The following is a 13,889-nucleotide window of genomic DNA, read 5'->3' as shown; positions in this document are numbered from 1 at the left end:
TGCGTATTCGAATGCAGCGTTGTGTCAAAATTTCAAAGGAATCGGTAGGAACAAACGAACATTACATTTTTATTTATATAAATAGATAGAAGATGATCTGCTTTAGTTCATTTTCACAGAAAAGCGTAATGTCTCACAGAAAAGCATACTTTGGCGTACTCGTAGCGCCATCTGTTGACATAAAAGCCTTAACCTAGATTATATATTCTAATTTATATGAATGTTTAACGGAATAATATACAGCCTATGTCCACTCTGAGGTTCCATTCTAAATATTGGTGAAAGAATTTTTGAAATCGGATAAGTAGTTTCGGAGATTACCTGCTGCATACAAACTTACATACAAACATTACCTCTTTATAATATTAGTATAGATTATTGACCTTTTTTCTCAGATTTCTATAATTCAAAATATAATCGAAGGGTTAACGACATCTTATTGATACTGCAATATCAACAAAATGACCTAAAAATCTATTTTAAAAGATCAATATTATCTTCAATATTTTGTAAACATTTATGGTTTTAATTAGAATATATTTATCTGAATCTTTGATTGTATTCTGTTTTCTTTCGCTTTATTTGCTCCGTATTACTTTTTCGAGGTCCCACCAGTGGTCAAGCGGTTCCGTTCCCTGAACACTGGGAGTTCGGTCGTGGGATCGCGCCTCGCCAGAACGGGATGGTCACGTCGAGTTTTCCGGGTTTACTCCACATCTGTAACGCCCGAATAGAGTCAGTTACCCGTAAGAAGAGCTTCCAGAAGGCATCCCCTTCCGCCCAAGTGTTGCGTTGCCATAATTTAATAAAACAAACAAACACTTTTTTTTGAGGAATAGGGTACGAGATATCTAGTACGAATATCAGACGTGAACTCTCTAGGCGGATGCAGAAAGAAAGCAATATCCTTTGCAACATACACTTATGTTGTCTTAGTCTTTGTATAATAAATAAATAATAAATTAGTAAAAATTTGCGTTTTGTTCATAAGTCTTTTGTCATTGCATCCTATAGTGTCTCTTGGTTGTTATCCTTGTCAGTATTCTCGTTTAGAAATAAGTTACTATAAATTAGATTGAAGATAGCTATAAGTTAATTTTAAGTTAGTTGTTAGTACTGTATATTCGTTGTTTCTTTTGATTGTTCAACTTTGGTTATTCCGCTTCAAATAGGGCTTGCTAGCTTAGTTTCTGTATTAGTTTGAAGGCTTTATTTTAGTTTTAAGCATTAAATTTTACTCTATCTAACCTATATGTAAGTGCAGTGCTTATTGGTGTGTGTTGCAATTAACATTTTCATTTTCACGGCCTCACAGTCTAAAAACTGCACACCAAAATTAATCGTAAAGGGTGTGGTGTAGTAACCTTACGTACAGTACACCGTTCAAAGGGATAATTCTTTTCTATTGTATGATTAAAGTTCCGTTTTTCACTTTGACAATAGAACATTCAGGTTATTCAGTTTTAATGACTTAAGTAGCAATCTTGAATATGCAAAATGAATGGGCTTTACGTTTACTTTGTAAAAAATAATTTTTTTTCGAAACTTATGTTTATAAACACGTAAGTAAAATTATTAATAAATTTAGTTTTTAAATCATAAAATTTTAAATTAAAATTTTGATTACCATTTTCTACGGATTTAAATTTCGAGTAAAATACCAAAATTTTATAAAATTTGTTATAAAAATTTTATTTTCTATTTGTATTGTTAAATGTTATTATTAGTGATGTAACGAATATTCGGTTACTATTCGGTATTCGGCCTATTCGGCCTATTTTTCACTATTCGGCCGAATACCGAATATTTAATCACTATTCGGCCGAATACCGAATACCTAAAAACAGGAGTAATAAATAACAAAAACACAGTAAATTAATCATTTTGGTATTTAGATTTAATGTTATCGAGTTAGTGTTGTTTGTTTATATTTATTTATAACTTGTAACATGCACAAAATAAAAAAGAAAATAATATTAGTCACATGTATTCACAATTTATAATTACAAAGATCAGCACACGTACACGTCTATCGTTGGAGAATCCTCGCACATCTGAGGGTCTGACCCTGCCTATCCTTCTTTTTAAGCGCTCGTCTTTGCTCTTCCCTTTCTCTTTCCTCTATCGCTCTAATCCATGTATGCCTGTGCATACATCATAATACGCGCTCACGATACTTTCGATTCGTCACTTTTCCGTCGTAGAGTTCCCATTTTACAATTACGTGACTCAGCCTGGTGATAACGGAGAAAAGAGACAGATAGGACGTCGATATAAGTCACAGTTATGATTTCACAGATTCGAGACAGCTTGATAGCCCGAACGGCCCCAGGCTTTCGCCCGTGCACGCTAAGTGACTTTCATTACAAGCATTTAGCTTTCCGAAGTCTATGACAACAATTGTTTGGCATTGACGGCCGCGAATTTCGTGCCAATAAGCTGCCTCGACTTGTTCGATTATGTTATCAACTCAATTTCATATTTATTTTCACATTTTCACTTCGCGGTCCTTCTCTGTTCTTTTTCCGTTATTTACACGTGTAGGTCATTTCATTGTTATCCACATTTGATATCATTTATCACATACAGTACTGCCATAACGCTCTTGTCTGTCCGCTACAACTGTCAAGAATTAACGTGATTGACGAAGCGTAGTGACAGCGGCCCAATAGAGAGCAGGGTCCTTGCCATAATGCGCTTTGCACGCCAATTTTCGTACGTGCGTTAATCAAGCCGAATAGTTTGGCCGAATATTCGGCTATTCGGCCACGCTCCTGGCCGAATATACTATTCGTTGCAACACTAGTTATTATTTTTTATGATAAATTTTTTTTTCAAGTAATGCATATTTTGAGATAATAAATTGGATTTTAAATTATGTAAAAATAAAAGAATTATGTCTGTTTTCTTCTGGTGAATAATAATACTGATAAATGTAAGTGAGAGCCCGCGGATTTTTACGGACCTCTTAAAAATCTAACTTTTCTGTTAATTGTAAATATCCTCGGAAAAAACCCGAAGAATTTGAACTAGATCGGATTTCACCGATTGTATAACAACTAGCTGGGAAAGTTTACGCTTAGGTGTGAAGAATGCACCGTCATCGTCAACAAAAGTCAATCACGTGTCTTCTTTCTCACGATAAGGCTATAAAAGGGCATTACAACGGAAGTTCAGGGCGATTCGTCATAGGAAGTTATACTTGGTGATAGTGCCACCTCGACTCCCGGACCTCCATACAGCGGACCCGATCCAGCTACAGGGAGAAGACATCGGATAGAAGATACCGGGGACTCCTACCTCTTCCATACAGACGACGCGCATACTCTCCATTACGCCGAGAGGTATTTAGGGGATTTAGATTTTGTCAAAGCGCTCTCTCTCGAACTAGAAATTAGGTCAGCGACATAGTTACGAAATTCGTCGCCAATTTCTGTAAATATTTTAATATAACCGCGTTTAACCTTAGTATTCCTGTAACTTAGATTTAGTTATTCAATAAATGCTTTGTTATTTTGTTAAACCTGTCTCCTGTCTCTAAAGGACGCCTGCCGACTTGCTCACCTCCCTCGCCACTCGATAAAAAGCCCTTCTAAGACCCCGAGATCGGGTTTACCCAACTCGTTGCAGTGTAAGTGGACAGTTTGGGATTAACCCGTGGACCACTGCTAATCTCACATAAGTTTTTGATTTACATTTTTTACTTTCCCGGCTCCGTTATATATAACAGAGGGAAAATATGGCGATCGATCAAATAAAGATCACAAGATTTTTAGTTTATAGATTCAACACCTTAAAACGTCGAGAAATGCAAAAGACATCGGGAATTTTTTCTGTACAGTAGAGCGTCGTTTATCTGAATCAATTGGGGACTGGAGTGGTTCGGATAACTTATTTTTCGGATAACGAATCATGTACGAAAAAATATATTAATTTATCCCATGTTGAAATTTCTCTCCGTTGCGTGTCGCTTCGCGTTGAATTTTCGTCGATGTTAAGCCTAACGAAGACTATTGTATCGTTAAAAATTATTTTTTTATTTTGTACAAACAAAATAAATTTATTGAAAAATATAAAAACAATAAAAAAATTATACTTCAGATGTTGATTTAGTATCAATATAGTAAAATATTTGAGTAGCCCGAGAAATAGCCGAAGATTGCAGCGCCACAGCACTAGCGAAAATTTAAATTTGCCGACTGGAATGCTTTCGGATAACGGACGTTTCGGATAACCAGCTTTCGGATAAACGACGCTCTACTGTATGTATGAATGTTAGTGTGTGTGGAGGACACGATTTTGTTTACCCAAGTTGAATTTTAATAACTTCTGTGCATTTTGACAAAAATTTTTTAAATTTTGCAAGGAGTTTTGTGTATTAGGGGGATTAGTACGATTGAATTTGGTAGTTAAAGGTCGACTGGAAAAGGAGATAAAAGGTGTCGCACGTCATATCTTCAGTAGGGTCGGACTTAACGACGATTTTACTCGTTATTAGCATTTATAATTTTTTTTTTAATAAAATCTGTCCCTACCCTTAAAATTAAGCTTTTTGCCATTCTGTAAAAATTAAAAACATAAAAAAGTTCTTAATAATAAAATATCATAACAGATAGCACCACACATGCAGTTTTAAATGTTACCGGAAAAGTTAATTAACTCGTTGCTGGATTTTTTTAAATACGTGTTAATTGTTTCATTTTCACACTTTCCGCCCTGTGAGCGCTAAGTGGCTTTTTTCAGGCTTATTGTAAGTTCGGACAGATTCAAAATGGGGAAACTGAGTGATGATGGATCCTTAAAAAATTGCTGTGGTATTCCTACTCGCTTGTATTTGTTCTTGTATTTCTGATGTTTTAACAATCTCGGCCATCCGACCGGCTTAATTTTTATAGTGTGAAACAAGGTGACACAATCATCGGTTTAGGTTTAGGTGGTCTATCTCAGGGGTGGCCAACAGTTTTTGCCCCCGGGCCGAATTGGAAAGAAAACTTTTTCACGGGCCGAACCAGAGGCTGCCCTAGGAAGATTTTCAGATGGTGCGAGATCTCATTGTGGTGTCAGCCGGTAGAGACTAAATTGTATACAGAGATTACAGTTACATTTTTCACATTATCATGCTTCATCGCTGTACTTAAAAGATTCTACGTTCTACGCTGTACTTAAAAGATTTGTAATGGAGGGTTAACTCTAACCAGACAGCGAGTTGTTGACCTTTTTTTTTTCTTTATTTTTTACCGAGCTATTCTGACTTGAGTAGCTAATATTGAAAGATTAATCGCGGGCCACATAAATTCATTACACGGGCCGTATGTTGGCCATGCCTGGTCTATCTGAAGCATTCAAAACCTATGCACCCTTGTATGCATGTGTACTTTGATGTATTCAGTGATCTCAACATCTCCTCGCAGTAAGATGAGAAGAGCCTAGATGGCGGGATATTCAGCGAACTTGTCATCCTGCTTGTCTCTTATCGATGATGCAGCGTTTTGAAACTCTGTGACCTGTGCGTAATGTCTTTGACTTTGTCATTTAGGCATATCTGACGTTTGAAGACCTCGAACAACGGGTGTAATTAAAACTTTTAACACAATAATCCTTTGCAACATCGTCTTAGAACCGCCTTAAAATAGGACATTAGAATACTAATTCTAAGACGCTCTAGTGGTATTATCTAGCGTATAATCAGATAACAACCGTTTTTAATACAGTATTGTCTTCACGTAATTTTTAAAATTACTTTATTTATTGATAAAGGCTTGTTAATCAACAAGCAGCACACATCTATTGATGTATTTTAATTCTTCAATTTAAACAATTAGTTGGCTGAAGAGGGGCAAAAAATGCCCGAAACGTGTATAAACGAAAGAAACACGTATCAACTGAATAAAATTTAATTCTGTGATTTGCCAAATGTCTGTATAAATACGATAAGTAATTTGTGTTTAAATTGAAATAAATTACTGGCACGGTTTAAAAAATACCAGTATTTTAATTCTTATTTATACCCAAATGTGATTAATTAATACAAAGTATAGTTTTATATAAAATGCGACTTCGCATAATTTTATTTTAAAAAATACTTAAAATCATAAGTACATTAATTAAGTTTATTGTTTCAGTTTAAATAATACTTAATAAACATATTTTCTAAGATAAAGTTTCCCTTCTGTCTCCAATATCTGTATTTTCTTTTATCCAGTGAAGATATTTAGATACTCTTGTATACACGCCAGGGTAATTTCGTTCACCACAACCAATTCCAAATGAAACTAAACCCATCATAAACCATTTCCCTCCCTTCTTCTCCATCATTAATGGTCCTCCTCCATCACCCTGAAAAATGATTATAAGTAACAATATTCAAAAAACAATTTAAGAAGTAATTTTATTAAAATTAACGCTTTAAAAATTAAAAAACGACTCTTTTATTGATCATGTTTTTCGAGATTGGGGTGAGATCAACCCACCATATTCATCACTATAGTACTGTACATTTACACACACTCACACCATGATAAATTTAAATTTGGCTGTATTTACAGGGTTTCCTGATAGGGAGGAAGATAAGTTGGTCCTCCTAAAACATCACTATAATTCATTGTAATCGGATTTAAGCATTTCCTGAAATTTTCAGCCTTCTATCTTAATTAGAAATGGATAAAATTTGATTTGCAGAATTTAATGAGGAGTGAAGTCAAGGGTGAGAAAATTTAAGAAAGTTACAAAACAAGTTAAATAAAATCCCTTAAAATACAAATATTATATTTACCGTGCAAGCATCTTTTCCTTCTTCTCCACCACACATCATCATATCAGTTATATTAATACGTCTGCTTTGGTACATTTGCCTGCATTTCTGGTTGGTCATTAACGGTATTTGCACTTCTCTCAATCTCTCACTGCTATTTTTACCTAAAATTTTTAAAAAATTTAAATTATTTATTAGCATAAATGCTTGTTCCTTTTGTGTGGTGACATACCGTAACCGGTTACTCCCCAGCCTAATATTACACCAGTTCGGTTTTCCAAATTAGAGTTTGAGAATCTCGGATGAGGAAGACATATTGGAACATATTCCAAACTTGAATTAACTCTCAACAGTGCTATATCATTTTCAAACGTTTCGGTATTAAAATTTTCGTGTATTTTTATGTCTGTCACTTCGTACGGATTTCCATTTTTAACATTGCTGCTTCCAAGACGTACGAACAGTTTATTATCCCTGAATATGATTTGAAATATTATAATAATTTAAATATTATTTATATATTTTGTTAAATTTTAATTAATTTTTCAAACATACGTTTGTCCATGTAAACAATGCGCTGCAGTAAGCAAGTAATCCGGACTAATTATATTAACGCTGCATATTAATGCTTCATCTTCTTTCGTTTTTTTAAAAAGTCCACCCTAAAAATGCAAGTTCATTTAGTAATTTAATTAATTTATAAATAAACAAGTGTATTTTTAAGATAAAAAATTCTCTTTAATTACGATCCAAGGCCACGAATATAAGGAGGTATATCTCGATACTCCTTCGTCATCACCGATTATCCTCATTTCCATTTCATCTTGTCTTCGAACTCTTGGACTAAGTTGTAAAGTTCTTCGACCGCAACCTGAAATTACCATGTATAATTGTATTAAAAGTATTAAAAAAAATGTATTCTTTTATTCCTTTTAAATTTATATACCTCGAACTTTAAGATGGGGCTGACGTCGAGGAGTGTTCTTATTCTGTTTAGCTGAGCAACAAACGTACACTTTACCATTTTCTTGCGAACAGACAATAGGACGATCTTCTTGACACGTACCAATTTCCACACACGTCCCTGGTTTATCGTCTTTAGTAGTGCACGATTCCTCTAAACATTAAAGGGAGGTTAGAAACAAAAAAACAAAAAAAAAAGAGTAAAATCTCTAGAAATATTCACCTGATAAAACGGATCCGGATAAAAATATCAGGAAAATAAACGTTAATATTTTTCTATCTATCAGTTGCTTCATTTTCTTACAAGATACAGAATAAAATTTAATTATATGTAACAAAGTAACGAGTCTATCGTACAGCAGCTTACAACAAAAGTTCAACTCCTCTTCAATGACTGCAGCAACCTATTTAACTTGCTTAAAATTGCCTTTGGCGAATGGTTAACCTTTCCAGTTCCGTAAACTTCAACTGGTAATCAGAATTCTGCGAATGCGTAGACGTAAATATAAAAATAATTAATAAAATTTATTGAGTTGATATTTTATACAAATTAATTTACCTTTTTATACTTGTGTGTATAATAATTATTATAGATTTATTTGTATATACATATATATATACACTTTTTTCCAATAATGTAGCAGCAATGACCTTATTGTAGCTGTAATAAAAACTAGTTTCATGGTCTGTGATTTAATATAAACAATTAAAAAAATAATTATTATTATAAATGTTAGAATAGTTCCTCGTTATTTTTAAATTCGGGTTATAATTATATTTACACTTTAAATACATTATTTATTTTATAATTTTATAAGTTATATTGAAACATAAGGCATCAAAATATAAAAACGTATAGGTCAGTTCGGGTTACAGTAGAGTTAATAGCTTTCTTATAGACAAAATATGAAAAATAAAATAAAAGAGTGTGATTGTCTGACCGCACTAAAAATAATTAAACTTCTTCCTAGTATTAATTATCTGGTTGCCATCATGTTATGTTTAATTAAGCTGGATGATAAAGAATATATAATTAAAAATAATTATATGTATTACGTTTAAGTATACAGGTTACGAATTATTTAAAATCGGAGGAAATATTTGTTCAATATTAAACCTGGACAATTTGGATAATGTTAGAAATATCGAGTCTAGGGTCTTTGGTGCCATTAATCAATGACACTTCCCTTCCGAAATGATTTTATTTTATTTTTCACAATTCCTACCCCTGTGGACAGTAACAGGGCCCTTTGAACCAGGTTGGGTTGTGAGAGTTTGTTTTTTGTTTGTTTTTTTTTTAATTATAGCAACGCAACACTTGTGCGATCTGCCTAGGGAGGATGCCTTCCGGGAGGTCTTTTTAAGGGAAACTGGCCCCTATTTAGGCGTTACAGACGTGGATAAAACCCGGAAAACTCCACGTGGCCAGCCTGTCCGAGCGAGGAGCGAACCCACGACCGAACTCCCAGTGTTCATGGTACGAAGACCGCTTGGCCACTGGTGGGCGTGGGTAATAACCTCTTACAAAGATTACTCAGGGCTGCACTTTTTAATCCTATTTTAATTTAAGTTATCGTAAGGATCAATTCTATACCGCATTTATCGCTTTCTACAGTGTAAGGTAGCCGACCCGGAGGAGATAGGGGACTTGAAACCCACTTCACGGCACCTGTGTAAGGTTGCCGTCTCCTAGGTCTCCTAGGTGGGATCTATTAATCCCGCGTCAGGATGAACGTAAGGGAAGGTTGTATGTGGTCAGTGACGGAGGATGCAAATGATGACAAGTGTTTTACACAAGAAAGCCGTTTATTTGTTAACATTTATGCTTACATCGACAATCGACAATCCTTCGCTAGTTCTTCTCGTCGGAGTTGCAGAGAAGCGAGAAGTTCGGCGTCTGTCTGGCCCCGGGGCGGACGAGATGCTGTTGTTGATCAAGGCGGACGATCGAAAATTGGAAGCGGCGGAGTCCAAAGTTCTTGATGACACACCACAATATCAGTCACGACCTTTCGTGGAGTCGGAGGAGGGCCCTCCCGACCTTGATTTTCCGATTTTTATAGTTTTTTTCTCCCACTATTCGGACTTCTGATTGGCCCCCCGTCTCCTTCCTCGCTTCCCGATTGGTCTCTCTTTTGTTTTGGGGAAAACCGAGACCGACTCGGGTCACGGGAAAGGTCTGATTCCAGGTGTCTGCTCGACGCTTTCCTGTCGATTGTTCTTGGGGATTGTTGACAAAATTGCAAGACTCGCGCTCATAATTTAGCTCCGCAACTCGCGATTTCTGTCGTCTGGGTATTCGAACGATCATATGCAATGATTTATCTCTCTTAAATCTATCTTTCTTTTCTGAAATTGTTTTCCTAGATTGATTGTTTATGAGCGCTGGGGTCAAAGTTCTACCTGCATATGACCACTTGTCTCTGACTTATAACTTTTTATTCTGACATTGACAGTTCGTTTAACACGTGTTCGAGTCATCCGAGACTCGTTGTCTGCATTTTGTGCCGCGTTGTTTAAATTATGGGATTTTCTGCTCCCTCTCATATTTAATCTATTGTTATTATTTAAACATAAGAATACCACGATTTACATGATTTCGGACTTCGGTTGGGTCCTCACAATAGTAAGACAAAAAAGTCTAATTGAAACCGCGTGACTTCCAGTCCAGACCGGAAGTTTGTATATAGTTAATCGAGCCCCAAGCTTCCCATATCCGGTTTGATTTTAATATATCTAACTTTGTCCTCGAAATTAACGAATAATGGACGGACAGACGACAATGGGAATATATACATCTGCAATTTTCAAATTTTCTAATTTGTAGTCCAATTAGACATAAAAAGAATAATTGTAGGCTATATCCTATCAAAAATATAACGTATACGTATATTTATAAAAATATTTTGAAAATTAACGTGAAAAAAGTGCATTTATCCAGATTTAAAAGTTCATATTGTAAATAATTGGATAAAACCACTGAACACTAGTAGTTGGCGAATACGCACCTGACCAATGTTCTGACCACGTGGGGTTTATCGGGTTTTGACGTGTTTTCACGTGTCTAACATCGAAATGGAGGTAACTTTTTTTTTATATATATAAAAGTCCATCAGGACGCATCTCTCTTGTTATATCGCCCAAGTGTTCCGTTGCCCTATGTGCCACCCAAATGTGACCAGAGGGTCGGCACGTCTTTAGTGCCTCGTCAAGACTGATACTGTGTCTTCTAGGATAGACACAGAAACCTTAACGGCCACAAATTAGGAATTCGCGCGGGCGATCGGATTCGGGATAGAGGAGGATTGAGAGCCGGCTCGGAAGTGAATCACTCAGATTAACAACTAAAATAACCGATTTAATTCAACTAAAAAAGAATACATAGCTTCATATATCGAATAACGGTCGAAGGAGAGAGTTTACAATAAACCGCGAGTTGGTATAGATACCTGTGATGCACTTAATTGTGCGGACTTTCGTATCGATGAACTTCGGTCAGTCGGTCGGTCGTCGGGAACTTCTTTCAGTTCGGTCGGCTGGAGCAGTTGGTAGGCATTATATTTTCGTTTTGCTTGGACGGCGGTCAAATCGATGGAGAACTGGAGGATATAATAATCCGTGGAGTTCGACGGTGTTCTAACGAAACACAGGGTAAAAATTCTTGATAGCCTGACGACGATACCTCTCTTTCTGTTAACCTCGTTGACGCTCTCGTGAACTTTCGACGACCCCTTGTCCTTGAGTCACTTCACTCTTTTTTATACCTCTAAATCACTTTATCCTTTTTCACCAATCGGAAATTTTTTCCATTAGTTCCCAGTGACACATTCGATGTCACTGGGAAAGGAAACGACTCCGGAGAGAGAGATGCGATCATTCTCCGGTAATAAAAAATATGGGAACATTTTTCGAAAGACGAAAAATGATTGTTTTCTCCAAGTTTTTTTTCAAATCTGACTCTCACAAAAAGGCAAAAGGCTCTATCGCTAAAAAAAATTATATATATATATATTTATAATGCTCTAAATTTTATTGCTTTCTATAAAATGAGTTATTAAATCCGAATTAAATCCGAGAACTTGTTTATTTTAGAAAAACTTGTTTAATTTCTACTCATAACACTGTACAGTATATAAAAATTATTCATCTGTATATCTGTCCATTTACAAGCCTGCAAGACAAATGACGTAGCTTATTTATGTAAATTTAGTCTAATTTACATAAATAAGAAATGTTTATTGTTTGTAAATTATAAAAAGATGATTAATAAAATCAAGTCAAAAGAGCTTCAAGCAATCAAGAGTTTTGTCTTAAAAGAAGTGTTCAAAAATAACATAATTACAATAACGATATGTATAAAATCACTTTAATCCGTAACGGTTGATTTTCCCGCATAAACTTCAGTTGACTCAAGACTATTATAACAATTTTAACACAGATTGTACATATGCATTTCGGACTGCTGTGACTTCACAGCCCAGGTTCAGTGCTATTAAAGGACATTGGCATGATTAAAAAACCCGATATTGTTATTATTTTCATAAAGATTTTTACAATATTATAATACTTACATGTTTTAGAGAGAAAATAATTTAAAACTCCATTACACATTTGAACTTTTCCATAAATACACATAAAAAGATTTTCTAAATGGCATAAAATACAATTTACTACAGAAAATTATTACATAAAAACTCAATAAAATCTTAAATCTTACTTTATAAATAAACCTAGTCTTATGTATCTACTGTTTTTTAACTTGTAAAAATGGTGATGACTACAAGTCTGTTTTTTCGTACGGTTGAAGTACTATATAAGTGTGACATGTTACAATACAATTTCTTTAAAATATAGTGATAAAAAAGGTTATAAAGTAAGATTTAAGGGACAATGGTATGATTAAAGCCCGAACATTGAAGTGAAGTCACAACAGCCCGAAATGCATATGTACAATCTGTGTTAAAATTGCTTTAATATTCTTGAGTTATCCAACTGGAGTTGCTGTGAGAAAATCAACCGCTACGAATTAAAGTAATTTTATACACAACGATATTATACTGCATCCGTATTACGTAGAAGAATTACAATAAATGTACCAAACTTCTGTTGCCTACAGTAGTAAAGAACCTATTACCTCATTTCCGTATACAGGTAACCCCCGTATAACACGGGAGTTATGTTCCAAAAAATTGCCGTGTTATGCGAATCTGTGTTATACGAAACAAAGAACTAGTGCGAAAAGGGGGGTTAGGTTCCAAAAATTAAAAAACATGCTGTGAAATTCTTATTTAAATCGGATTTACTATTCATTTTTTCATAGGTAAAATACTTATTTATTAATATACGTAAATATTTTACCAGAGGATTATTCATCCTGTATGATGATCTCAGCATGAGCATCATCAACTGGTAACAGTTTTTGGGTGCATTCGTTAATAGCGGTCGCTCTCCAACGAGAGTGCGCTGCTGTTTGTAGGCATTTAGGAACGATGGAGGAATCAATAATTCTAAAATGAGCTTTTAGAGGCAAAAGAAGGGTTCCAATTGTAAAATTTAACCATTAAATGGATTGTTGTTGAAAAAGCATTCAAAGTAGCCACGAAAACAATTAGAATGCTCGCGCGGAGTTGCGGAAGTATAAAAGAACGCACCCTTTATTACATTTCATGTTGTACGAGGGTTTTACCCAGTTTTCGAACCGTGTTAGAGTGAACCCGTGCTATAAAAGCACCGTGTTATACGGGGGATGTTCTCAATTCTCGAACCGTGTTAGAGCGAATCCGTGCTATAGAAATGCCGTGTTATACTGAGGTTACCTGTATTTATTTAATGTTTAAGCCTGTATTCTCATTTTGATGTATCAAAATTATGTCAATACAGTCGACCCCCTATAAGAGAGTAGATACGTTCCATTCTTTAGGAATCCGATTTCTTACGAGTCCTTCCAATCACAGCCTGACATGTGTCAAGTTTACGGACTACGGCTGTTTGAAAGGTTTTCTTCCATAAAATTAATCGATTCTAGACTAATCCGACTCAACATTTCCAAAATACGTATATTTTTTTTGGAAATAATCCGTATAAACTACGCTACAAACAAAAAATTGTAGGATTACTTACCGAGTGTGCACCATTCGACATCGCCATTGCTCAAGCTTGTTTTCGTCGCGGAACA

At 35.1% G+C, this 13,889-nt stretch overlaps 1 protein-coding gene across 2 annotated transcripts; it reads right to left on the bottom strand.

Moving 5' to 3' along the window:
• Positions 1 to 6,105: 6,105 nt before the first annotated feature.
• Positions 6,106 to 8,125, bottom strand: LOC111637807 (trypsin-1-like). 2 transcript variants are annotated; one of them, XM_023383370.1, is made up of 8 exons: positions 8,082 to 8,111; positions 7,938 to 8,013; positions 7,698 to 7,868; positions 7,498 to 7,622; positions 7,307 to 7,413; positions 6,984 to 7,225; positions 6,773 to 6,915; positions 6,106 to 6,336 (listed from the first exon to the last, which is right to left on the bottom strand). In XM_023383370.1, exons 2-8 carry the CDS (start codon positions 8,008 to 8,010, stop codon positions 6,151 to 6,153), a joined length of 1,047 nt encoding a protein of 348 aa, XP_023239138.1. In that variant the 5' UTR covers positions 8,011 to 8,013; positions 8,082 to 8,111; the 3' UTR covers positions 6,106 to 6,150. The 2 variants fall into 2 exon arrangements, with proteins under 2 accessions (XP_023239138.1, XP_023239136.1); XM_023383368.1 differs by having other exon boundaries at positions 7,938 to 8,125.
• Positions 8,126 to 13,889: the final 5,764 nt, after the last annotated feature.

Source organism: Centruroides sculpturatus, unplaced genomic scaffold (genome assembly GCF_000671375.1).
Source record: "Centruroides sculpturatus isolate CEXI.00-Female unplaced genomic scaffold, Cexi_2.0 scaffold1001, whole genome shotgun sequence".
Lineage (NCBI taxonomy): Eukaryota > Metazoa > Arthropoda > Arachnida > Scorpiones > Buthidae > Centruroides > Centruroides sculpturatus.
This window is presented reverse-complemented; position numbering and strand designations above follow the sequence as displayed.

What these genes read in the sequence shown, in the direction of transcription:
- LOC111637807 (XM_023383368.1), bottom strand. Translation starts at nt 8,010, where the DNA reads ATGAAGCAACTGATAGATAGAAAAATATTAACGTTTATTTTCCTGATA. An exon ending in TATATTCGTGGCCTTGGATC is followed by an intron (nt 7,414 to 7,497) that starts GTAATTAAAGAG and finishes TTGCATTTTTAG; the next exon opens with GGTGGACTTTTTAAAAAAAC. An exon ending in AAGGAAAAGATGCTTGCACG is followed by an intron (nt 6,337 to 6,772) that starts GTAAATATAATA and finishes ATCATTTTTCAG; the next exon opens with GGTGATGGAGGAGGACCATT.